This window comes from Palaemon carinicauda, chromosome 41 (genome assembly GCF_036898095.1).
Source record: "Palaemon carinicauda isolate YSFRI2023 chromosome 41, ASM3689809v2, whole genome shotgun sequence".
Classification (NCBI taxonomy): domain Eukaryota; kingdom Metazoa; phylum Arthropoda; class Malacostraca; order Decapoda; family Palaemonidae; genus Palaemon; species Palaemon carinicauda.
In genome coordinates, this window is record NC_090765.1 from 20,408,135 (window position 1) to 20,435,525 (window position 27,391).

The 27,391-nt window shown below is 43.7% G+C and overlaps 2 protein-coding genes across 2 annotated transcripts in view; one reads left to right on the forward strand and one right to left on the reverse strand.

The window, feature by feature from the left end:
* Positions 1-27,391, reverse strand: part of LOC137632284 (DNA ligase 1-like) — a 43,505-nt gene that overhangs the window by 14,409 nt on the left and 1,705 nt on the right. The window contains exons 2-3 of the mRNA XM_068364181.1: positions 27,036-27,319; positions 3,158-3,362 (exon numbers count right to left, since the gene is read on the reverse strand). Of these exons, the coding sequence (XP_068220282.1) occupies positions 3,158-3,362; positions 27,036-27,319 (489 nt within the window). The remainder of the gene's footprint in view (positions 1-3,157; positions 3,363-27,035; positions 27,320-27,391) is intronic.
* Positions 17,818-19,940, forward strand: LOC137632283 (uncharacterized). Its single transcript, XM_068364180.1, has 2 exons — positions 17,818-19,270; positions 19,811-19,940. Exon 1 carries the CDS (start codon positions 17,941-17,943, stop codon positions 18,439-18,441), a length of 501 nt encoding a protein of 166 aa, XP_068220281.1. The 5' UTR covers positions 17,818-17,940; the 3' UTR covers positions 18,442-19,270; positions 19,811-19,940.

Here is a 27,391-nt window from a genome sequence, read left to right on the forward strand (position 1 = left end):
GCCTCAAGGGTTGAGGAGGTAGCTGCGCAGAGAGAGGCTCATGCTGTGAAGAATGCAGTTGCTGCATGCGTTGAGGCGGCTGCCTCATAGCATGAGGTTCCTGCCTCAAGAGTTGCGTCTGCCTCAAGAGTTGAGGCTCTTGCCTCAAGAGTTGAGGTTCTTGCCTCAAGAGTTGAGGTTCTTGCCTCAAGAGTTGAGGCTCTTGCCTCAAGAGTTGAGGTTCTTGCCTCAAGAGTTGAGGTTCTTGCCTCAAGAGTTGAGGCTCTTGCCTCAAGAGTTGAGGTTCTTGTCTCAAGAGTTGAGGCTCTTGCCTCAAGAGTTGAGGTTCTTGCCTCAAGAGTTGAGGTGGCTGCCGCAAGAGTTGAGGCTCTTGCCTCAAGAGTTGAGGTTCTGGCCTCAAGAGTTGAGGTGGCTGCCGCAAGAGTTGAGGTTCTTGCCTCAAGAGTTGAGGTGCTTGCCTCGAGAGTTGAGGTTCTCGCCTCAAGAGTTGAGGTTCTTGCCTCAAGAGTTGAGGTGGCTGCCGCAAGAGTTGAGGTTGCTGCCTCAAGGATGGTGGAGGTTGCCGCAACGCAAGAGGTTGCTGCCTCGAGGATGGAGGAGGTTGTCGCAACGCATGAGGCTCCTGCCTCAAGGGTAGAGGAGGTTGCTGCAAAGCATAAGGCTCCTGCCTCAAGTGTTGAGGAGGTTGCCGCATAGCAAGAGGCTCCTGCCTCAAGGAAAGTGGAGGTTGCTGCACAGCGCTGGTATCTGGCAACTCCCAAAGCGGCAGCTCACGCATGGAGGCAGGTTGAGGAACCTCAACATCATACGTCTGGCAGGGTGGACTGCGCAGAGGTGGAAGAGCGCTCGCAGGAGGAGGTGTGCTAACCTTCTCTGCCTGAAACTCCTGCATCAACACCGCAAGCTGAGACTGCATTGTCTGCAGCATAGACCACTAGAGTTTAAGAAAGACAACAACAAACGGAGCTACTGTCCGTTGAGACTGAGGGTCTAAAACAGCTGGTGCGGCAACAGACGGAGTTACTGCCTGTTGCGATACCACCTTGCCTCTCTGGGAGGTGTGCAGTTGTCGTACTGCAGCAAGTCCGAACTGACCCAGTGCTAATGGCACCACCTAGGAGTTGGACTTGCGCGGAAGGGACCGACTTGCACTTAAAAGCTGCAAGATTTGGTCCATGGTTTCTGCGAGAAACCTCTTCCGCAGACGAGGAATAAAAGGGCTCTCTCGTCTTTGTGTGGGTGGGGTGATCACGTCGGCAACGTGTGTAGATACACCCGAAACCACGGAGGGAAACGTCTGTTCGTCGATCAAGGCCTGATGAACCCATAAGTCCTTCGACATTACTTCTCCCCTGGGCTTGGGAGCTTGTAAGAGGTCCCAGACTAGGCGAACAACTGGCACGAACAGACGAACCCTCGAACGCAACACTGTAACACTTTGGGCTTATCACTTTATCACTTTTGATTTTCTGTTTGCACTTATTTCACTGAACTCGAAACTTTAAGTGGTTTGTACCTGAAACACGCAATTCTATCCTTCATTAAAAGTTAGTAATTGCGAAAACAGTATTACAATGTAACAGAAAAACATAATGAAAGATAAATAATTCAGTGGCTGGAAAAGAGACTAAACACTAGATCAAATAAACTACGTTTAAAATCTCTCACCGCATAAAGCTTGAGAACAAGAATAAAACTCTAGAAACGTTTCCTTCTTCCCCTAAAGAGACTAGGGAGAAGAGCAAAAACGATAACAACGTTACCCGCTTGAACGAAAAGTTTATCCTCCTCTCTCTCCCTCCGTCTCTATCTCTCTCTCTCTCTCTCTTGACTTAGAACCTGAGAGATGAGCCCAATTATATATATCGTTAAAACATATTATTGTTAAAGGAAAAAAACTGAAAGATTTCCCAAATAAAAAGTTCCTTTATTAAAATTAAAACCATTTAAGCTAAGAAAGAATGAACGAAACGCTAGAATCGGTTTACTCTTACTGCAACGTGACACCGTGAACTCTCTCTCTATCGTAACGATAGAGCGCAAGTTGAACGTTCTGAACGTCAACAACTGCAGAGACAAAACAAAACGTTAGTTCAACTTTGAAAACAGTACGAGACTATCAAAGAAATTCTTTCAAAAACATTAAAATAGCATAATATGTTAACAGGTAAAAACGAAATGACGGGCTCAATGTTAATTAACTTCGGTTCCAAGAAAAGACCGCCTACTATTAGGAAAGGTCGAATATAAACAAATATAAAAATTAATTTTAATAAGTTTATAATAAAAGGAAGTTAATCGAAGAGGCCTATAAAAGGCGGAGAGATATAAAATAAATCTATAACTTTTGTTAAGCAAAATTAAGAAAGAGAGTCTATACTCTCTTCGACACCAACACTTCCGTCTAAGGGAAGGGTCGGCCATTTAAAAGTGAAAGAGAGTTCATACTCTCTTCGTCACCATAATTAATCAAATTAATTCCAAAAGCTAGCTAAGCTAATGATAAAACTTCCTGAATAGCGAAAGCTAAACTCTAGAGCAAATACATCACCAAATCGTGAGCAATAACTCCAGAATCAACAGCGTATCCATGTAGGTTTAGCCGGAGGCACGACAGAGGAAAAATTGAGGTGGTGTTGACAAGAAGTACTGGAGTACCTGACCACAGATGGCGCTGTGGTGTTCACCCCCACCTGTATAGCGATCGCTGGCGTATCCCGACCGTAGATTTCTGTCGGCAACAGAGTTGACAGCTACATGATTATCGGGTAAGATTAATATTGAAAAACAATGGATATAAGGAATATGCTCTGTAAAGCACAGATCAATCTTTGGTGAGATTTGACAAAAAGCTTTACTGCAGTATGAATTATCACATAAGAGATAAATAGTTTAGCCACAGAATTCTACATACAAGATGATTACAAAAGAGACGAAACCCCAAGAGTATGAGAGAGTAACAATAACGCTTAAACACTATGCACCGATTGCTCATCACTAGACTCTTTAAGATGTAAAATGCACACAAAATAAAACCAATCATTTTTACTAATTACATCAATCAATCAGGGATTTTTAAGACGTAACCAAGTATCAAACTATTGACACACATGCAACCTTATTCAGTAAAAGTTAAATTTTGGACTATTTCACTCACCACTTGAACAACTTCAGACTTTCTTGCATTTTCTTCTCTGCGGACAGTGTTCAGTCGCTGGCGCTCTCTAAGCTGAGCTTTCTTCGCTTTCTTTTCCTCTATAATTTCATTCTTTAAGGATAAAAAGTCCTTTAACTGCTGTTTGCGCTTCATTTTATCTGACCATGATGACCTTGGTCCTTCATCCTTGTAAATAGAGTTGAATCTGGAACAATAAGATTGCTATTTTATTTTTCTGAACACAACTTACCAACAACCAATAAAATTATATCATTAAACACATATCACTCTTGTGTATACATTTACAGTACACTACAATGATCATGCATCATCAATCCTAACTTGAACTAATAGACTTTCTGAGTTAACTCATCCGTGGCAGGTCGGATAAGGACTGGTAGGTGGTCATGAATAACCATAGCCATAAAGATAATGTGTCAGATGTATGATCATTATGAAAAGTGGGTTGCATACGTTTCATTTAACCTCCCCATTGTTTGGGAGGACAGGAGAGATAGTACTTCAATAAAGAATATGACACTAAAGAACAGTTACTCGGTCGTGAGTCTCCCATACACTAAGCATCTGATCCAGCATATAGCAAAGGGACTGCTTCACCCCAAAGAGAAAAATGAAGAGGAGAACATAAGACATTCTACTTTTTTTTTTTAGATTCATGTCGCCACTGCTATCTTAGACGAGATGCTACTTGTCCTACAAGGGAGCTAGGTTTGCAACACAACCTGTTCAGTAGCTACCGCAGGACCAAGGATATGGTTATCTGCGGGTAACTCCTGTGGGTTTTGGGCAGCAAAAGTTGTCTGTCATACCAATCTCCTACTTTCAGGACTAGTGCCCCTCACAGGTTTTTCCTGAGGGTTGGGTTAGATCTGATACCCATAACTTCATGAGTTCAAACGGGTGTACTTCTGGAATCTCATTGGATTAGCATGGCTGAATGTGCATGAGTCAGAAAAACCACTATTCTTGGATATCTTCACCTATAGCCTTTTGGGAGGAAAAGTCTTGGTGCTCCAAAAGGAGACCCGACATCAAAAAGAACCATCGTCGTGTCCTCATACGACAGAGAAGAGTGTCATTCTGTACACAGCTAGCATTAGATCAGAGTTGTGCCAGGCTGGTAGTTGACTCTTGGACACAAACTCCAGACAAGGGAGACAAAAGCGTTTCTTGTATTGAGAATGACTGGTGACTTATGACATGTCATGTGGTACACTCATCACAATGTCTAGATTGATGCTCATGAGTAGTCCAGGGGTCAAATCCTATCTGATGCCCAATCAAAGGCATAGGAGAGTCCGCTTGAGAGACCCGACAACTCGAGCTACATACCTAAGGGGTTCGATTTCCCGAAGCAGCTAGAATGTTTGAAGATTCTCATCTCATGAGCCCAGGCCAATCCTCCAAAGAGGAAATTTGCTACCGAGGACTTGCGGAGGAATCTGGACATCACTTTTTCAGCAGATGCAAGCTAACCACCATCCGTGAAGAGACAGGGGTGTCACGGAGCTGTGATATCTGCAAGTGTGGTTGGCATAGCAAGTTGGCCCATATAGAAAGCTCTCTAGGATCTCGGATAACATCATTAAGAGGTTCATGTACCACTCTGATTTCAGCAATTTGGGTACTACTAAGGTCCTCCTTACATTTAGTATGCTCTAAACACTGTTGACGACTATTAGGATCAGAAAGAATGACGGAAAACCATAAGCATCGAAGCTATCCCACCGATGTTGGAAGATGTCCTAGAAAGCTGCTACCTTATCTGGTATTGGTGAGCAGTAGATGAGGAATTTACAGCTGAGGCTCATTGGAAACTGATCTATAACTAGGGAACCCCAAAACATCAGATTTTTCATCACTGAAAGATGAAGACTTATAGCCGTATGCCAGCTTGTGCTGATGTCTTCTCCCAAGGTAAAAAACGAAAGTGTTTTTTACAGTGTAGGAACAATATCAATAAAGCTTATAATACTAAAAAATTTTAAAATCAATTTGTATTTTTCCTAGCTATACAAACCTGTATCATTTACTGTAATTGGGTTACTTCTGGGCTAAGCCAGTTATGGCCAGTTGAAGACTTATGAAGCATGTGGCAGCCTGGTATAGCAATACCAGGCTGCCACATGCTCTCCCTCCCTTGTACCGAGTAGGTTGGTATGATGTTCCTCACGTTTGATCCTTCACTCTGATTTTGGTCAGGACTTGCGGGGGGAGTGCAGCGGAAAGTACAGTAAACAATTAAATGAATAAAGTTTGCATAGCTAGAAAAAATAAAAATTCTTTTAAAAATTTGTGGTTTGTTCCTACAAAGATACTGAACTCATTTAAATGGGGAGTTTTCCTTAGGTAGGAGGAAGTCCCCTCAAGAGAAAAAGGGTGCCTCACTGGCCCACAGCCAGGAATGTTCGCGCCTGGACCTGATAAAACAGTAAAGGACACGGAATTCTTGCATCCCGTGACCCATGGAAATGAGATGGGTCACAGCCTAATTACAAGGATTAAAAGTGAAGAACAGCTTTACCAATTGTATGATTAAAGCATTTGTTGAAACCAGTGTTTAAAACACTACTCATAAAGCTGCGCTTACCTGCATATGTCCAATCAATGTTGTCACTCCAAAGAGAGGGAGTCAAAGAAAAAAAAGTTAGTTAGTTCAGACATTCAACTCTCATACAAATAAGCAGGATGTAATTGATAACTTGTGACACTCTGCTAGATCTCTTGCAGGAGTTTGTCCTCGACACTAACTACTGAGCAGCTATGATGAGTCTAATAAAGAAAATATCCAGGGACCTTTGGGTACCTTCCTTAAGGTAATGAGCAATAAAGGTCATCTGCCTTTTCCAGACTCCTGTTATAAGTACCTAATCTACAGAATGGCTTTTGTAGAAAGCCATGGTTGCTGCAATACCACAAATATCATGTGCTTTGGGAGGGGGTCCGGTACGCACTTCCCCAAAAGATTTAAATGGTTTCATGATTATGTCTTTCCCAAAATGACAAATTCGTGGATAATTTGTATTTTTCCTAACTATACAAACCTTAGCTATTTAATATGGGTAATTACTTTCAGCGTAGCTGAAATGACGAGCCATTAGATTTTTAACGAGGGTTTACTACCCCACCGCTAGTTAGCGGGGGGTAGGGAGGGGTAGCTTCCTACCCCCCACCCCCTCACACACACACCTAAGATTTAGCTCACTTTGCTTAGAGAAAGGATTTCACGGGGGGATAAGGCTGGCGGGCAAGTTTAATTAAATAGCTAAGGTTTGTATAGTTAGGAAAAATACAAATTATCTACGAATTTGTCATTTGTTCCGTAACTGAGATACAAACCACGCTATTTAATATGGATGACTCAACCCTTAGGAAGGGTGGTAAGTCCCGGCCATTACTGGCTTTGGCTTTTGCCCGGGGACTCAGTATTTGAGTGTGTCAGTACTCAATAATAAGGAGTCCCTGCACCTTGCTAGCATCTTGCTGTGCAAGTGCTGCGGCCTACATAAGCTGTGTGTGAAGGTATGCAGTGTGACACGTCCTAGGAAGTTAACCTGGAGTTCTTTAGATGGAACTCAAGGCTAGGACTCTCCCAATACCACCTCGTCAGGGTATGGGTAAGTGGCAGTATTAACTTAATACTAGGAACACAAGGAAGCATGGTTTACCTACAGTGGTTTAAGGTCAGTTATGCAGAGAACCCAGGATGCTGCTTTCCCCAAGAGAGGGGAGGATGAAGAAAAGAATAAGGGCCAGACAAACCTTTTCATTCATGCAGACTAAGACCGGGTAACAATGCCCTCAACCTTCTGCTACTTGTCCATTAAGGAGCCTGAGGTTTAAACCAGCTGTTGTGCAGCCACCACAGGGCCGCCGATAGAGAACGTATCGAGTCTCCTGTGTGTCACGTCTTGCAGGTAGTGGGCTGTGAAGGTCGTCTGACGCTTCCACACCCCTGCTTGCAGGACCTGCGTCACTGAATAGTTCTTCTTGAAGGCCAGGGACGTAGCTACGCCCCTGACATCATGTGCTCTAGGGCGATGTGACGGAGGACTGTCAGGATTCAAGGATAGGTGGATCACCTTACGAATCCAGGCCGAGATGGTATTCTTGGTGACCCTCCTCTTCGTTTTCCCAGTGCTCACAAACAAAGCTTGCACTTGGGGACAAACTGCAGCCATTCTCTTAAGATATAGCCTCTGACTCCTTACTGGGCACAGTAGGAGATGGTCTGGGTCATCTGTTACAGAACGAAGACTCGAAACCTGGAAAGAGTCGAACCGAGGGTCCGGCACTCCCGGATTCTGAGTCTTGGCAACAACTCAGGGACGAACCTGAACGTTACCTCCCCCCATCCCCTTGAATAGGCGATGTCGTATGAGAGACCATGAAGTTCACTGACTCGCTTGGCCGAGGCCAAAGCTAGCAGGAACACCGTCCTCCAAGTAAGGTGGCGATCTGAAGCCTGGCGTAATGGTTCGAAGGGAGGTCTCTTAAGAGACCTGAGAACTCGAACCATGTTCCATGGAGGAGGTCTCACTTCCGACTGAGGGCAGGTAAGTTCATAACTCCCAATGAGTAGGGAAAGTTCCAGCGAGGAAGAAATGTCCACTCCTTTGAGCCTGAAGGTAGACTTAAGGCTGAGCGATAGCCTTTCACCGCCGAGACTGAAAGGCGCATTTCTTCCCAAAATACACAAAGAACTCCGCTATGGCTGGAATAGTGGCATCGAGTGGAGAGATACCCCTTCCACGACACCAACCACAGAAGACTCGCCAATTCGCCTGGCAGACCCCTGCGGATGACCTTTGCAGGTGCCCAGACATCCTGTTCGCAACTTGCTGCAAAAATCCTCTCTCTGTGAGGAGATGCTGGATAGTCTCCAGGCGTGAAGTCGAAGCGAAGCTACGGCTTTGTGAAAGATGTTGGCGTGTGGTTGTTTGAGTAGCTCGTGTCGTGGAGGGAATTCCCTCGGAAGCTCCGTTAGGAGTTGCAGAAGGTCTGGAAACCATTCTGCGTGATGCCATAGCGGAGCTATTAGGGTCATCGAGAGATTGACCGATATTCTGGTCTTGTTGAGCACCCTCCTCATCAGACAGAACGGGGGAAAGGCGTAGACATCGATGTTGTCCCACCGTTGTTGGAAGGCATCTTGCCAGAGAGCCTTGGGATCCGGGACTGGGGACCAGTACAGTGGAAGTTTGAAGTTCAGCGCTGTAGCGAACAGATCCACAGTCGGGGAACCCCACAAAGTCAGGACTTTGTTGGCTACTTGACGATCCAAAGACCACTCGGTACTCACTATCTGTGTCGCTCTGCTCAGACTGTCGGCGAGCACATTCCTTCTGCCTGCAATGAAGCGAGCCGAAAGTGCGATTGAGGGGACTTCGGTCCATCTCAGTACCTCTACTGCAAGATGGGATAGCTGTTCTGAAAAGGTACCTCCCTGCTTGTTGATATAAGCCACTACTGTGGTGTTGTCGCTCATCACCACCACAGAGCGGCCCGCCAGGTATTGTTGGAACTGTTGAAGGGCCAGGAATAGGGGCTTCATCTCTAGCAGGTTTATGTGGAGGTACTTTTCTGATTCTGACCACAGGCCTGAGGTCCTGTGGTTCAGAACGTGAGCCCCCACCCTTTCTTTGAGGCGTCCGAAAACAACATCAAATTCGGGGGGAGGACGAGGAGATCCACTCCCTTTCGTAGGTTCTCGTCTGCCACCCACCACTGAAGGTCCGTCTGTTCCGCAGAACCCATAGGGATCATAGTGTCCGGGGAATCGTGCCCTTGATTCCACCGGGACTTGAGTCGCCACTGGAGAGATCTCATTCTGAGGCGACCATTGGGAACTAGACGGGCCAGGGATGAGAGGTGATCGAGGAGACGTAACCACGATTGGGCTGGAAGTTCTTCTTGTCTGAGGAAAGGCCTCGCTACCCTCCTCAGCCTTGCTATCCTGTCATCTGATGGGAAGGCTTTGTGGAGATTGGTGTCTATGATCATGCCTAGGTATACCAGTCTTTGAGTGGGCAGCAGAGAGGACTTCTCGAGATTTACCATGATCCCTAGATCGTGGCAAAGTCCCAGAAGTTTGTCTCGGTGACGAAGAAGGGCTGTCTCCGAGTCTGCTAGGACCAGCCAGTCGTCCAGGTAACGGAGGAGACGGATGCCGATCCTGTGAGCTCAAGAAGATATTAGGGTGAACACTCTGGTGAACACCTGCGGTGCTGTGGAGAGACCGAAACACAGCACCTTGAACTGGTAGATCTTGTTGTCTAGGCAGAATCTTAAGTACTTCCTCGAAGACGGATGGACTGGGATCTGGAAGTACGCGTCCTTCAGGTCCAGTGTACACATGAAGTCTTGCGGTCTCACTGCAAGTCTGACCGTGTCTGCCGTCTCCATGCTGAACGGGGTCTGCTTGACAAACCTGTTCAGGGCTGAGAGGTCGATGACTGGTCTCCAGCCTCCAGACGCTTCTTCACAAGAAAGAGTCGACTGAAGAAGCCTGGGGACCCGTCGACTACCTCTTGGAGAGCGTCCTTCTTCAACATGGTCTCGACTTCTGCTCGAAGGGCTTGCACCCTTGCCGATCCCATGGCAAGGGAGCTCAACGACACTGGATCTGCTGTCAGGGGAGATAGAGATGTCGTGAACGGGACGCGATATCCCTGACTGATTACGGAAATCGTCCAGGAATCGGCCCCGAGTTGCTGCCACCTTCTTGCGCAACTTTGTAGGCATCCCCCCACTGGTGGACATGCGGGGGGACTGCCAATCCTAGCGTTTGCGGGCACGGCCGCTCCCTCTAGGATTCTTTCCTCCCCTAGAGAACTTTTTGCCTTTCTTGTCCTTGACAGGAAAGGGCTTAGACACCTTTGTCTTTGCTGCAGCTACCTTCTTCGTACTATTGACAGGACGTGGTTGCTGGGTCGCTGGAGGTTTGTAGGGCCTTGATGTTAGGGCCCTATGGAGAAGGGAGTCCTGGTTGGACTTCCTCCACCTCTCAGCAGCCTGCTCCACGTCCTTAGGCTCAAACAAGTTCTTACCGAGGACGGAAGAATGTCTGAGCCTGCTAACGTCGGTACTGGAGACCTTTTGGTGGAATCTCTCAGACACTGCGTCCCGACGTTTCAAGATAGTGTTAGCCCACAAGCTCGAGACTTGGTGGGCTAGAAACTCGATGGTACGCGTGCCTGAGAGCAAAAATGTCTTCAAGGCCTTCCTGGTGCTTTCTTTAAACAAATCCTAGATGGACTCCCCCGGTAAGCTCTTCCAGAGAGTGGTGCAAAGGAAGAGCTAAACAAGTCTCCTCCAAGATCTCAAAGTACCTCCTCTGATGGACGCGAGGAGGAGGGAGGAGCTTGTTACCGGTGCTGGATCGGCTGGAGGAAGCCAGCTCGGAGAGCTGGCCTTCGACCTTGTCTCTGGCACTCTTAACCCCCTGTGACCAGGGCAAAGCCGCACTGGCCCTCGAGGGTTTTTGAGTACCGTAGACTCGGTCCAAGACCGTGTCCTTGCCCTCACGAGGGGGAATCTCTGGATCCGGAAACCCATTGAGATTCCTCATGAGGGTCAGAACTTGCCAGAACGCATGCTCTGACTCCTGCAGCTCTCCTCCTGAAGGGCTAGCAACAAAGTCTCCAGTCCCCAGAGGCTCTTCCTGGGGGGACTCATGGATGTTCTCTGAGGGTCTGGCTGGCTCCTGTCTAATCCTTGATGAAGACTTTGGCAAAGTCTTAGAGTCCTTCGACTCCCTCCTGGGAGGGATACAGGACTCCGGCAGTGATGGTGGAAGGCTCTTCTCAACCCCTACCCGAGAAGATTTCTCGGGGCGAGGTGGGGTTTCCCCCATTGGTGCGATGGGGGAACGACCCACCTCACCTGACTCCCCAGAGGACGGGAAATCCTCGTCCGCAAGGGAGGGAGAGAAAGTCTGGTGTTTGGAAAGTTATGTTTATCCTTAGTTTTTCCTTCTTATTAATATAAGAGATTTTCATTATTTTGCGTAATATTATTAGTTAGTCTCGTATTCTCATGTATTTTGCTTTTATTGCTTCCTTATACTCTAAAATAAGCATTAATTATTAAAGTTATATCCTGCTTTTTTGGTATCTTTGTTCTTCTGTTGTAATTGCTTGGTAAATATATGCATTTCCTTCATCATTTAAATAAATGTTTGGTAAATTGATTTTCTTTTAACTTAACTATACCAAGCACCAAGCAAACAGCAACGAAGGTAGTTAATTACGTTAATCCTGTAACTAGTTACTGCCTAGTTTGGTTATCTTCCAGCGTCAACCCCGTTCCCAAAATACTTTGGAGCAGTAGTAGCTTGGAAGGAGAGAGACAGTGAAGACGTGACCGCTACCTAGCACAGCGTGACTTTGAGATCGGTACTACGATCATACAAATCTTAAGTGCAGTGCATTCTAAAGGAACTATGAAGAGCTAAATGTATCTGTGACCTGGCCCATGTACTGAGGGTGGGGAGGCGGATAATGCTGCCTTTTATCCCCCTTTGGCCGCCACCATTTCCACGAAGAACAACTTGCCAACCGATACCATCTAGTTGTTAATACGACTATTCGGCTTAATTTGGACCTGGAAAGGATAGCTGAAAATTTGAAGGTTTGTTGCAAATTTCGTTTGGTGCTTGTCATTTGCGATTTCAATTTCAGTAATTATTGTTGAACAATAATGTCTTAACAGAATTTCCCCATTAAATTTATCAAGAGAATCATATTCGATTGGTACCCATGTATGTAATTATATTTACCAAGTAAGCCTATTATGTCTTTTGGACCTTCATTTAAAGGCAACATTAATATTTCTGGAGCTAGCATATTACTTTTACTTATATTTAACAGGTAGTAATTCATATTTTTCAAGCCATAATTTTATATTTATGGTCTGCCGGGTTAACCCAGTAACTACTTGTTCATCCCAGATAGTTTTGCTTAGCCTCTCAATCTCGTGCTTCGTTGCCTCATTGTTTTTACTTATGTTTGAATGGACATGCCCACTTATTTGCATTGCTCTTGAGCATTTAGAGGTTTACTTTATATATATATATTTTACTTGATTCATTTTTCTTAAGTTTTACATTAAATTTTATTTAGTTAATTTGATTAGGAGTCCCTTCTTATATTAGGATTTCCCTCATTTCAGATTCTCTTGATTTATTCTGAAACTGTGAGTTGGCAGCAGGGCCAGCACCATCCCTCTACCGCGTATGGTTTGGGATTACCTGTTGCAAACCAGGAAGCAAGGATATTCCCAACAGATTGATAAATTAAACTGTAGAATTTATTATTAAATTTCTTGTGTTTTTCATGGTGTATTATTCACAGTAATTAATTCAGAATATGGCGCCCAACGTGGGGCACTCTGTGGGTCCTTGCTTCGTGGAACTCCTCACCTAAGGTCATGGTTAGGGTCATATTTACTCTTCATGTTTCATATTTGTTTCGCTGAATAGGCAAATCTCCTTGTGTATTGGATTTCTAGAGTATATTAAGTTGCTCTTGTTAGGTTACTCGTTTGAGAAAATTTGTGATTTGATTATTATTTTGTAACATTTAATATTGCACATCGCGTTGCAAACCTATTACTTTGTTTATCCGAAATTGCGGTCATTTTAGTAGTACTTCATATTTTTACACATGATGGGTGACTTGGATTATTTAAAATCTGTCAGAGCTCACCACAGGACGCAAGTAACCAAAAAGTGTAAGAATGTTCAGGATAACTGTGGGTCTTTCACCTCATGTGAGGTCAAAGAAAATATTCTCTCTTTGGATAGTTTACGACAGAAACTTGATGACTGTAACACACAGATTTCTGAGCTTATTTGGAAGTCGGATAAGGGTGGTCTTGCTGCTGAACTTAAGAGTTGTGATGAATATGATGAAAAAATTACTAGTGCCATTTCATTGCTCAAAAGTGCTCCAAATGTATGTGACGGTAATGATGTAAGTAACAAGCTTAAGCTTCCAGAGTTGCCACTTCCAGTGTATAGTCATGCTAGGGGAGAGAGTATTGAGAAGTTCTTTAGAGATTTTGAGGATATAACTGGTAGAGCTAATTTGAACTCCTACACAAAACTTTTGTACCTTCAAAGACAGACTCGGAAGGAACCCCATACACTTATTCAGTCTTTGAGTTCAGGGAGTTGAACATAGGATGCCAAAAAACTGCTTATGGAAGCATTTGGGTCAGTAATTGTTCAGAAGTATGATAGTATTAAATTGTTGTCAGAGCTAAGACTTTCTTACCAGGATGACCCATATAAGCTTATTGGAGAGATGAAAATGATCAGAGATACTTTCAATAATCTTTCAGTTTCTGTGGATGACATTCTTCAGTTCTTTTATTGGAGCTCTCTAAATGAAAGCTTTAGGTCACAATTAATTCAAATCACAGGAAACTCTAAACCTTCTTTAAAGGAAATTGATGATCACATATTTGAAGCTACAGAACGGTATGTCGAAGCCAAAGAGAAATTTAAAAGGAAAAGAAAGTCCAATGAATGTGATGCTGGTACTTCTAGTTTTGCAGCAAATGTAAAGCCCTTGGATGAATCTGTTCCCAGTAGATTTCGTGCATGCATTCTTTGTAGTAAGAGCGGGGAGTCTTCAGATCATCCAATATATAAATGCCTAAATTTTGCCTCTCCTAAATTGAAGACAGAGAAGCTTAAAAGTTTGCATGCATGCTGTAAATGTGCAAATTTTCACAGAACCAAAGATTGTAAATTTAGGTTTAATACCAAATGCAAGCATTGTAGTAAATGGCACTTTTCGTTTTTGTGCCCAAGTAGAGATTCTCAGCAATCAGATATTTCAACTGATACCCCAAATACAGTGTCGCATAATGGTATAGCATGCGTTGATCTTAATACTTTGCACGCGACTGCTGTATCTAGTTCTATCTTGCCCACATTCAGCTCGCCCCTTCCTGATGGTTCACTGGTAAGATGCTTAAAGGATAGTGGATCGCAGATGACATTTGTTAATAGTGATTTAGCTGATAGGCAGGGGTTTGAGGTGATTAATCCAAATTTTAGTTTAGTTGTGAAAGGGTTTAATGAGTCTAGAACCTTCAATACCAAAATAGTTAGACTTCAGTTGATGTCTGAGCATGAATGTCACATGGTTGAGGCAGTTTGTATTCCTGAAATTAAAACTAGACTCCACCTTCCAGGTCTTGGGAAGATTGTTCATGAGTTTTCTAAAAGGGGCTATTCTCTTGCCGATAAATTTTTGAAAGCTACAGATGATGAAATTGCAAATATTAATTTATTGCTGGGAACTGACTGTGAATATGCAATTCCTGTAAGTACCAAGATTTTTGGTGGCACTGTTCCTTCAGTATATCTTGAAAGTTCATATGGAATTATGCTTTGTGGCCAAGTTGACACAATCTCAGATAATTTGAAGTATTTACCCTGCATAAGACCTCAGTTTTTGTCATGTAATGTTGTAAGTAAGCTTGGAGATTCTGATATTGCCCCAGTGTTGGAAAATTCTGCTAAGAGTCCTATTTCCCTGGACAGTAATCCTGAAATATCAGTTGTGGATGAAAAGGGAAATGTTAATGAGACAGAACTGCAGAAAGCTGTGGATAATATTATTTTCCAAGAAAGGCAGAGAATATTAAACTATGATAACAATAATTACAATGATACTTCTATTGAGTCCCATGATAAGCTAATTGATTTTGTATTGGAGTCAACTACCCGGAACGAGGAGGGAAGGTTAGTTATGCCTCTCCTCTGGAACAGTGAAGTGTCGCATCTCTTGGGAAATAACCAACGTCTATCCAAATTAATTTTGAATTCTAATTTAAGAAAGTATAGAAATAGACAACATCTATCTATGATGGATGAAGTCTTCAGGGAACAAGAAAACCTGGGGATAATAAAAAGGGTTGACAACTTACCAGAGTTTCTTAAAGAGAATCCTAACTTCAGTTTCCTACCCCATATGCCTATTTTCAGAATGGATAAGGAATCGACAAAATGCAGAATTGTATATTTGTCAAATCTCTCGGAAAAAGATACTCATAAGCCAATGACTGTGTCTCATAACCAAGCAATGTTGACAGGCCCATGCTTAAATAGGAAGGTCTCGACAGCTGTTCTGCAGCTTAGGTTTGATGAAAAAGTTCTTTGTTTTGATTTGAAGAAGGCTTTCTTACAGATTGAACTGCCAGAGAGTGACCAGGTTAAACTTCTTTTTTATTGGTTTAGGAATGTTGCTAAGCAAGATTTTTCTCTTGTTCCATATAAACATGTTAGATTGCCTTTTGGGTTAAAACCAAGTCCAGCAATGTTACTTCTTGGGCTATACAAAATTTTGATTTTGGATATTACAGATGACGCCCAAGAAATTAGGGATCTCAAAAGATGTATATATGATCTCTGCTACATGGATAATTGTGCCTATACAACAAATAGTACTGATACTTTACATTGGGCATTTAATCATTTAAAGGACATATTTGAGCCATATAAGTTTTCATTGCAACAATTTGTCACAAATGAGATTAAACTCCAAAGTATAATTGATGAACATGCCAAAGAATCTACACCTACTAAAGTTAAACTGTTTGGTCTTATTTGGGACAGGACTGAGGATACTCTTGCTACCCAAAGTCTGAATCTAGATAAAATGGCTTCTAGTAAAAGGGAAATCTTGAGGTCCATTGCTTCAAATTATGATATTCTTAATTTCAATATGCCACTCTTGAATAGAGCTAGGCTATTTATGCAGAAACTGCAGTATATGAAGGATTTAGAATGGGACACTAGGTTGCCTGAAGAGGAATTACGGGAATGGAGAAATATTGCTACTCAGGTTAACTCTGCTCCTGAAGTTGCAGTAAAGCGATATGTGGGCAGGAGAGATGGTAGTTACAAACTTGTCGCATTTACTGATAGTTCACGTGTGATATATGCGACAGTTATATACATAGTGAATGAGACTACTAAGGAGCTTAAATTCTTGTTTTCAAAGAATAGATTGATCAATAAGCAACTATCTACAAAATCTATTCCTTGCTTGGAATTTCAAGCCATAGCCTTTGGCACGGAAGTCCTTATTGACACATTCAAAGAACTTGCTGGGCCTATGTGTGTGAAACCCATTAATATTACTGGTTTGGAACTCTACACTGACAGCTTGGTCTGTCTTAATTGGCTGAATTCCCATGTTAATAAGATTGATAAATTGAAGAATCTTAATGCGTTTGTAATAAATAGACTACATAATATCTGCCAGTTGTGTGAAGTGCATCCCATTGCTTTTAATTTTTGTGGAGGGTCTGTAAACCCAGCTGATAGTGCTAGTCGTCCTACTTCTTACAAAATGCTGATGAAATCTTCATTTCTGACTGGTCCACCACATCTCTGTAAAGATGTGACAGGAGATTGCTTTAAGGTAGTTATCCCAAACCCTTGGATATCAGGGTCTAAGATGAACAGGAATGATGATTCTAGGGAACTTTATGTTGCAACTGCAGTGCATGGTAGCGAAAGGGCTGTTCACCTTTTCCCTATGGATCGGTTTTCGGATTTTCATAAACTTGTAGCAGTACAACACATGGTTCTTAAATTTGTCAATAAATGTAAGATTAAATTGAGAGATAGAGATCCAGCTAAGTATTCACATTTAATCTGTTTTGAGGAGGACGAGCTTTTTGCTAAGGCAAATTCTATCTTGATTTCTCAAGATCAGAGAGTCCATTTCCCAGAAGTGTTTGATTACTTTTCTTCTAAGAATCCTGCTAGTAAAGACATGCCAAATATTGTAGGCCAGCTCAACATATTTCTTGACAAAGATAATGTTCTCAGAGTTAAGAGTAAGTGTTCACGCTGGAAAGATATGAACAAGTATGAATTTGTTCCCATTCTCTTGTCGAAATCAAGTTTGCTTACCAAATGTATCATTCTTGATACACACAGGAAAACTTCCCATGCAGGGTTGTATGCTTTGCTCTCAGAATTAAGGAAACAATTTTATATACCACATTACTTCTCTACAGTAAAGAAAATTCTTAAGCAATGCATAAATTGTAGGAGGTTTAATCTGAAAAACATTAAGTTAAATCAGTCACCATATAGAGATTTCCGGTTAGAACCCCCAAATATTCCATATAGATATAGTTTTATGGATCATTTGGGACCATACTGGATTATTTGGAATGGCAAGAAGGTTAAGGTTTGGTTGCTTTGCATTACGTGCCTTTGGAGCCGTGCAATAAATTTAAAGGTTTGTTTAGATCTTTCAATGCCTACGTTTCTGAGAGCATTCCAAATGCACATTCATGAGTTTGGCATGCCTGAGAAGTGTTTTTCTGACAAAGGCACTCAAATAGTAAGTGGCACAAATATCATTAAGGATTTTCTCAGTGATCCTAATACTAGACAATATCTGCAAGAGAATAATATCAAAGCTCTTGAATTTCAACAGTATTACAAGGGTTGTAAACAACTTGGTTCATTAGTTGAGAGTTGTGTTAAACTTGTAAAAAGGCTGATTTATGGTGCGATAAAGAATTCGGTATTGAGTTTTGTAGATTTTGAGTTTTTAATTAGTGAAGTTGTGCACCTTGTTAACAGAAGGCCTGTGGCTTTTAAAGAAGCTCTCAGAGACTGCAACCTGAATGAAGATATACCTGCCCCAATTACACCGGAAATATTACTTAAGGGTTATGAACTTGTATCTTTGAATATAATCCCTAACTTACAACCTATACCTATGGATGATCCCTCCTGGAATCCTAATTCTACAGAACAAATTAGGGAGAATTATAGCAAGCTTCGTAAAGCTCGCTTAAAATTAATAGAATTATATAATTCAGAATTTCTTGCTCAACTTATTAGTCAAGCAATAGATGAAAAATCCAGATATATGCCTATTGGCCACAAACCATTGCAAGTAGGAGATATTGTATTGATTAAAGAAGCCATGCAGAAGCCTGCAAATTACCCTATGGGGAAGGTCCTGAAAGTGCAAGTAAATGACTTGCAAGAAGTTACAGGGGCAACAGTAATGAAAGGTAATAGATCCCGTGTGGATATGCATGTCGAGAGCCTTATTCCTTTGATGAGCATCCGAGAATATGAGCAAAATAGGACACTGCAAGAAAACACAGCTGAAGCACAAATACCAGAGGCAGATGCTGTTAGGCCTCGGCGGAAAGCTGCCATTAGGGCAAATGAGAAAAACCTTAAACTGGCTAAAGATGGTTTGATTTGATTTTTGCTTGTATAAACACATTTGTTTTTGGTTTGTTTTAATCTTTTATTATTGCAAAATTACTAATGAAATAAGCATTAGTAACTGGTTACCATTCAATTTTTTATTGGTACAAAATTGAATGGCCTTTCCTGGGAGTGTTTGGAAAGTTATGTTTATCCTTAGTTTTTCCTTCTTATTAATATAAGAGATTTTCATTATTTTGCGTAATATTATTAGTTAGTCTCGTATTCTCATGTATTTTGCTTTTATTGCTTCCTTATACTCTAAAATAAGCATTAATTATTAAAGTTATATCCTGCTTTTTTGGTATCTTTGTTCTTCTGTTGTAATTGCTTGGTAAATATATGCATTTCCTTCATCATTTAAATAAATGTTTGGTAAATTGATTTTCTTTTAACTTAACTATACCAAGCACCAAGCAAACAGCAACGAAGGTAGTTAATTACGTTAATCCTGTAACTAGTTACTGCCTAGTTTGGTTATCTTCCAGCGTCAACCCCGTTCCCAAAATACTTTGGAGCAGTAGTAGCTTGGAAGGAGAGAGACAGTGAAGACGTGACCGCTACCTAGCACAGCGTGACTTTGAGATCGGTACTACGATCATACAAATCTTAAGTGCAGTGCATTCTAAAGGAACTATGAAGAGCTAAATGTATCTGTGACCTGGCCCATGTACTGAGGGTGGGGAGGCGGATAATGCTGCCTTTTATCCCCCTTTGGCCGCCACCATTTCCACGAAGAACAACTTGCCAACCGATACCATCTAGTTGTTAATACGACTATTCGGCTTAATTTGGACCTGGAAAGGATAGCTGAAAATTTGAAGGTTTGTTGCAAATTTCGTTTGGTGCTTGTCATTTGCGATTTCAATTTCAGTAATTATTGTTGAACAATAATGTCTTAACAGAATTTCCCCATGAAATTTATCAAGAGAATCATATTCGATTGGTACCCATGTATGTAATTATATTTACCAAGTAAGCCTATTATGTCTTTTGGACCTTCATTTAAAGGCAACATTAATATTTCTGGAGCTAGCATATTACTTTTACTTATATTTAACAGGTAGTAATTCATATTTTTCAAGCCATAATTTTATATTTATGGTCTGCCGGGTTAACCCAGTAACTACTTGTTCATCCCAGATAGTTTTGCTTAGCCTCTCAATCTCGTGCTTCGTTGCCTCATTGTTTTTACTTATGTTTGAATGGACATGCCCACTTATTTGCATTGCTCTTGAGCATTTAGAGGTTTACTTTATATATATATATTTTACTTGATTCATTTTTCTTAAGTTTTACATTAAATTTTATTTAGTTAATTTGATTAGGAGTCCCTTCTTATATTAGGATTTCCCTCATTTCAGATTCTCTTGATTTATTCTGAAACTGTGAGTTGGCAGCAGGGCCAGCACCATCCCTCTACCGCGTATGGTTTGGGATTACCTGTTGCAAACCAGGAAGCAAGGATATTCCCAACAGATTGATAAATTAAACTGTAGAATTTATTATTAAATTTCTTGTGTTTTTCATGGTGTATTATTCACAGTAATCAATTCAGAATATCTGGGGGGGAGAGGGAGCCTTCCTCAAGGACTTCCGAGGACTCAGTTTCGCCCTTGGAGAAGTTACCACCGTAGAAGCTCCTCTCTTCCTCTTCAGGGGAGACGAAGCCACCACTGATTTGTGACCAAGTTCAGAGAATACAGGCTTAAAAGCCTGCATGAGAGCTCTGACGATGGTACGAAACCAGGGTTGCTGACTGACAGTCGCGCTGTTAGACACTCTCTCTGGAGGGAAGGGGATCGTTCAATCACTAGGAGGAGTTACCAAACGAGGGTTCGCCTGAAAAGATGCTGAAACAGAAGGAGAAGAGTCCTTGGACCTATCCGGAAACCTCCCCTCCTCTGACGAGCACGCTGTTCTGCGCTTGTGGGGTGGGGAACAAGACGACGATGACCTGGCCGCGCGATGTCCTGCGGCCTCACGTGTGAGATCACGCTGGTGGTCGCGCGATGGGCCCTGCCCTGGGTCGCGCGCGAGAGGATGTTCGCGCGCGGGCGAGCGATGGCGCGTGGCGGCCTGGACAGGCGGCACGTAGAAGGCTGGATAAGCGCTCACATGCACGAGGGCGATTGTTCGCACAGGATCCTGCCGAAGAGCCCGTAAGGGCAATAACGTTGGGCGCGCGTGTGCGGGAGAAATATCTCTAGCGCGCGGGCGAGCGGCGCGCATATCTGGCTGAATCAGTGGGCGAGCTGGGCGAGCATGGCGCGCTTGCGCAACCGCGTGGGCACGCGATGGCACACAGGTGAGCGCTGGCGAACAGGAGAAAATGTTACTACACCCAGATCCGTGGGCGCGCATCAGGATGCGGGCGCACAGAAGTGCGCTGTCGTTCTGGAGAGCGCTGGAGTCCCGGTGAGCGCCTGTGCGCTATCTCAGGAGACTCTAGGACTGTGCGCTGGCGCCTTATATCAGGAACAACAGCAGGAGCGCGCTTGTGCGCAGTGGCGCGTTGAGGCCCTGGAGAGCGCTGGAGGTCCGGTGAGCGCCTGTGCGCTATCTCGGGAACCTCCCTTGAAGTGCGCTGACGCGCAGGTGAGCGCTGACGCGTAGGTGAGCGCTGGCACGCTATAACAAGAACCAATGGTGAGCGCTGGCGCGCTATTGCAGGTGGTCGTGGGCGCGCAGGGGAACCCTGGCACGTAATGACAGGAGCAACTGCAAGTGCGTGCATGCACGCAGGTGAGCGCTGGCGCGCTAAGACAGGCACATCTGCTGCAGGTCGTAGGCACGCAGGGTGTACCTGGCGCTTAAGGGACTGAGACACAAATTTGTGATCGTGCCCTTTATGCCCCGAAGGGACCATTGCCTGTTTAATAACAGGGTGAGAAGGCGCCCACAGCGCATCGGCAGCCAGGAACGGTGATGGCAGGTCAGCAGGTCCGGAGCGTCGAAGGTCAGCATGTATTGTATAAGGACGACCTTCCACCAAAGAAGATCGCGAACGATCTCCGGAGAGGTCCAAAGAGGTAGCTGGCAGGGTCGGTGAACGATGGCGAGGTTCTTCTGCGGAGGACTACGGAGATGACGAGCCGAAGAGGCGCCTCCTAACACCCTTGTGAGGTGAAGGAAGACCTCTACGGCGAAGGGGAAGGCGAGCTTTACGCCTTATACGCCCTCTGGGGGCCGTGGGGTCAGCGGGCTGACCATCAGCAGTCCTGCGAAGAGGAGTCTCTGTCAGTGAACTCCCCCAAGGGAGAGAATCACCGGCAGGAGAGACCATAGGACTTAGTTCCTCCCTCAAAGGATGTTCGGAGGGGGGAACTTAAGCCTTCAGCTACCACAGCAACATCAGGAGCAGAGGTTTGAGACAACTCATTGGAAGCCTCTGCCACAACAACGTCGACGATAGACAGAGGATCGATCTCTGCTACTGTTGGCGACTGTTTGACAGCTGCTCCCAATTTGATCATGTCAAACTGGGCTTCCTTGGAGGGAGAACCCTGAAGCCCCAAGGAAGCCCAAAGCTGTAATAAATCACTATTAGTTACAGGCATAGAAATATCCTCCTCTGGGGGAGGAGGAGGAGCTGCCTCGCTATGGGAGGCAACTTCCTCTCCCGCATCCCAGGATCGGTCAACAGAACTACGGTCTACGCTACCACTCGACTGCTTCTCGGGAGAAACCGACCGAGTGGGAGCTTCGGAGGAGGTTTGGGCCACGGAAGAAGAGTCCTTGGGATTTTCTCTTTTCAAAGAAACCTCTCAAGGAGAAATATCCCGTTTAGACTTCCTCTGCCGGCGTCGAGAAAACCTCTCCCACTGGGAGGTAGACCACTCCCTACACTCACCACATACATTAACTCTATCGCACCGCTGGCCCCTACAATAAGGACACAAGGTGTGGGGATCCGTGTCGACCGCCGACATAAATGTGCCACAAGGGCGGTCAGTAAACCGGGACACTTACGCATAGCAGAGGCCAACTTCACATATACTCTGTGAAAAGAAAAAGCAAAGAAAGATTAATAATGGTTGATCAACAAAAGCGAGGGTGAAAGCGGACACATCCGACTGCCACCCGAGCCGATAGCAAAGTGAGCTATATCACAGGTGTGTGTGTGTGAGGGGGGGGGGTAGCAAGCTACCCCTCCCTATCCCCCCGCTAACTAGCGGTGGGGTAGTAAACCATCGTTAAAAATCTAATGGCTCGTCATTTCAGCTACGCCGAAAGTAATTACCCATATTAAATAGCGTGGTTTGTATTTCAGTTACGGAACAAACCCTGACTTGCACTGAGTCGATGTCCATGCCAAGATACTGAAAACGAAGCTTGGGCTCAAGAATCGACTTCGCAAAGTTTTGAAAGACTGAGACTGCGATAAAATGTAAGAAAGCGTCTGTGGCAAATAAGCTGATCTCACGAATCCGCCAGTAACAGCCGGTCGTTCAGGTAATAAAAGAGTCTGATCCTCAATGTGTGAGCTCATGAGAAGAATAGAGTGAAGAAACAAGTGAAGAATTGCAGACAGGCTGATGCATAGACCTTGAACTGGAAGATCCTTCCCCAGAAGGGAAATCTCAGATACTTCCTGGATGTCTGATGGACTGGGACCTGGAAGTACAGTTGGTATCTTTGAGTTCTATGGACAGCAGGAAGTCATTCCATCTAACAGCCTGAATGACTGTGCTGGGTGTTTCCATCTTGAACTGGGTTTGGAGAATGAACTGGTCACGTGGTTAAGTTCTATGACAGGCCTCCATACTTCTCTCAGGTTCTCCACCAGGAAGATCTTGCTGAAGAATCCTGGAGACCTGTTAATATATTGTGAACCTCATCATGCAAGAGGAGATCCTTCTCTGATCTCCTGAAATACAATGATGGGTTTATCATAGTCTGAGGCAGAGGACGGCAACAGTTTGTGAATGGGATGAGATACTCTAACTTCAGGACTTCTACCGCCAAGGGTTCTGCCATGTGGAACTGCCACCTTGTCCTATGACTTTGTTTGCATCCCCCAACAGGTTGTAAGTCGGGGGATGTATTGTCCTTAACAGGCATCACAACATCCTAGACACTTCCTTTGGCGAAAGTGTGAGAGAGGTTCCCTTATTTTTTTGTGCTGAGTAATGTCTTTATCAGGCAGCAGATGACGCTGAGGCACCATCTTTGGCGAGAAAGCATGAGACCTAATTGGAGGAGAAGCAGAAAAGCATGACAACGCTGCTCTCATAGAGAAAGTAACCTTCTCCCATTTTTCATCAGCTGCTCCAGCTACTTCCGCAAGTGGGAACAAGGTCAGGTGTTGAGTAAGAGACATGTTGTGTATGGCTAGCGAGTTTCTACTAGCCATCTGATGCATAAACTTTCTCACGACTGCATCTCTATGCTTGAAGATGCAGTTGCCCCAGAGAAAAGCATAATGATGGTAAAGGAACTCCGTATTGCTTCCAAATATTTGAGTCTGACATATTCTCTGAAACTATGAAATGGACACAACCCCTGACCAGTGGTCTAGCAGGGAACAGGCCTGGAAAGTGAACGTTGAGGCCATTTCTAAGTTTGATAGCTTAGCAGCAAAAAAGGCATCTGACTACTGAGATAGATGGTCCCAAGACACCCCAGGTGTCAACAATGCAACATCCAGGTTGATGGGCAACAAGTTAAGATGTGCACATTCCAGCACCTACGATTTACATTGATGCAAAAGAGTACGTGGCTGCAGTTTCAATGATCTCGCAGCCTTCAGCGAGTGATCCAAGTCAGAGATATGTTTTTCTACTTGACGTAAGGTGTCAAGAGCCTTCAGAGACAGAAGATTATTCAGGTTCTGCATGGAACTCAAATCTCCAAGAGTATGAAGAGCCTCCCCAAGGCTATTGATTTGTCTAATGAAGCCCATGACCTCAAGGAAAAAATGACACTTCCACCAGTCTGAAAGTAGGAACCTCCCAAGAGAACAACTTCTACTTGTTTGAAAGATTTTATCTCGACTGGAAAATTCAGAGTTATAATGGTAATGGGGAAGGATGTTCTTTATGAAGAGACCCCTTATCTAGCTGGTGGAGGTGATGTAGGAGAAGGCTCCTGTTTAGGGAACTGTCTGAAATTCTTCCACTTCTCTGGAACTTCCTTTTGTTTCCAATGAACCTCTGGCGTGTGGGGCGAAGAGATGGAAGGGGAACGTGAGTGCCCAATTACAGCTACACAATCTGCTGCTGGTGTAAAATGTCGAGTCAGAGGAGGAAGAAAAGACATAATGTCAACCTCAACTGGAGCACAAGAGAAATTGATCTTAGCAAATTTATATTCTGCCTGAAAGCATTCCAACTTTTCTGATGTTGAAACGCAGATATCAGGACAATATCGATAAATTTGTAGAAGTTCCTGAGATGATCGAAGTCTCGAATGATGTGGAGAAGCAACCAGACAATGATTGCAGGAAAAGGAATGCAAGGAAATAAAGGATAAGGATCCACTTGTTTCTTATTTGAAGATTGATGCATACGAGAACCAACTATTACAGAAGTATCTCAATTATGAATGGTTGGATATTTTATTTGATTGGCCAGGGCACCAGCCACCTGTTGAGATGCTACTACTAGAGAGTTATGGAGGTCCTTTGACTGGCCAGACAGTACTACATTGGATCCTTCTCTTTGGTTACGGTTAATTTTCCTTTTGCCTACATTTGCCTACCGAATAGTCTGGCCTATTCTTTACATATTCTCCTCTGTCCTCATACACCTAACAATACCGAGATTACCCAACAATTCTTCTCTCAAGGGTTGTTCAGTGGCTACTTCCCTCATAGTAAGGGTAGAAGAGACTCTTACGCTTTGGCGAGCAGCTCTTCTTGGAGGACACTCCAAAATCAAATCCTTGTTCTCTAATCTTGGATAGCACCATAGCCTCTGTACCATGGTCTTCCACACTCTTAGGTTAGAGTTGTCTTGCTTGGCAGTACACTCGGGCACACTGTTCTATCTTATTTCTCTTCCTCTTGTTTGTTAGTTTTTATAGTTTATATAGGAAATATTTATTTCAATCTTGTTACTATTCTTAAAATATTTAATTTTCCTTGTTTCCTTTCCTCACAGGGTTATTTTCCATGTTGAAGTTATAGTATCCTGCTTTTCCAGCTAGGGTTGTAGCTTAGCAAGTAATAATAATAATAAGACTAAGCAGAACGGTGAATATCACCCTGTAACCTAACGGCTGAAGGGGAAGATGGAGTACTTTGTGGAAAGAATGAAGTACTCACAGGAAGATGATCCACTGTGCGAACAACTGGGGGGCGCACACTGGAACCGGCACATTCATCCAAATGCAAACATTGGGGAGCACTCATGTTCACCCAAAACGCAAACATTAGGACTCGTAGCATGTTCGGAAGGATTGTAGCACCGCGGACGCATCTCCACAGACTTGTGGGAGAGCGAGCGTGGGGATGGATTGTAGGACTGTGAATGCTCTGTTGGCTCCGAGCCGACTCTCAGCTGGAGCTCTGAACGTGTGTATGTTTCAGTGCAAGTTCAGGCTGAGTGTGGGTAGCGTACAGAGGAGAGATTTTTGGACATTTCCAGAAAAACTGCACTGAGGACCCATGTCAAAGATTAAGAGCTACTCGTACAAAACAAAAACACTTATAGTAGGCACTGGTGAATAAGGATGACTGATCTCATCCAGTAGACAGTGAGCATATGTCGGAGCAGTGTTGATGGCTGAAGTCAAATCTGAAGCCAAAGGATTAGAAACGAAGGTAGAATCCTTGCCCCCAAGATGGAGGCCAGGGGGATCTCCGTAGTCTGAATCCAAGACAAAAACACAGTCACCATCCCCTGTTAATGTGTCTTAGGAAAGAATCAATAAGTTCCAGGCAGGGGAAGATCTGGGTTGGAAAGAGAAGATCTAAACTTCTTACTCTCCTTCGAGGCCAAAGCAATCAAATAAGAGCAATCACATTTGCCCATTTTCTTCCAATGGCCAAGGAACTTCTCCCATGGGGAGGGCGACCACTCCCTACACTAACAGAAGGGGACTCTAATGAGCAGCTATGTCCACGGTATGTAGGACATAAACGATGAGGATCTACGTTAAGGGGGCACATGAAGGTCCCACAATGATGTCTCTCGGTATGAGGGCACGTACACATAATGGACACTTGTTTCACAATCATGTTGTAACTGAAGAGAAAAACAGCCTACACAGGCAAGAAAAACTGAGGCCGGTAACTGAAGATGGCCAAAAGATGAGTGAAGGATCTGCCATAAGCAACATCATACCAACCTACTCAATACGAAAGTGGACAGGAAGCCATACCAGGCTGCCAGACCCTCGATAATTCTTCAATTGACCATAACTGGCTTCGCCCAGAAGTAACCTAATTAAATGACTCAGTTTATATCTACATGGGAACAAATAATAATCATACTATGGTACTGTAAACATAACTGCTTATTTGAAATACTGTATTGGAAAAACAATGACTTAACTCTATAGAAAATTTGGAAACTAAACCACTACAAGTGAATTTTAAATAATCCTAGTAACATATTAGAAACAAGAACAGTTTGTTAAAATCACCTTTTCCTTTCATCTTTCCACCAACGTCCAGAGACAGGCATTCCTCTTACATCTGGTGCCTTTGTTTGTAGGGAATTGTTATTTGACTCCTTAGGGATACTGTTTGATTTTGCCTCTTTTTTGTTGTTCTTGTCTTCAGCACAACTGCTGGTAGATGAGTCCTTTTTCTCAGCATCTGTGACTGCAGGTGACAAAGTTGCTTTTGGTTGGCCGTTCAACTTATTTGTAGCAGATTTTGACTGTATATCATCAGATGAAGAATCTACCAAGGTTGCAGATACAGACTTTATTTCTGATGAGGGAACAACTGATTTTGTAGACAACGGGGGTAGCAGCTGTGATGCTTCCAGGAGAGG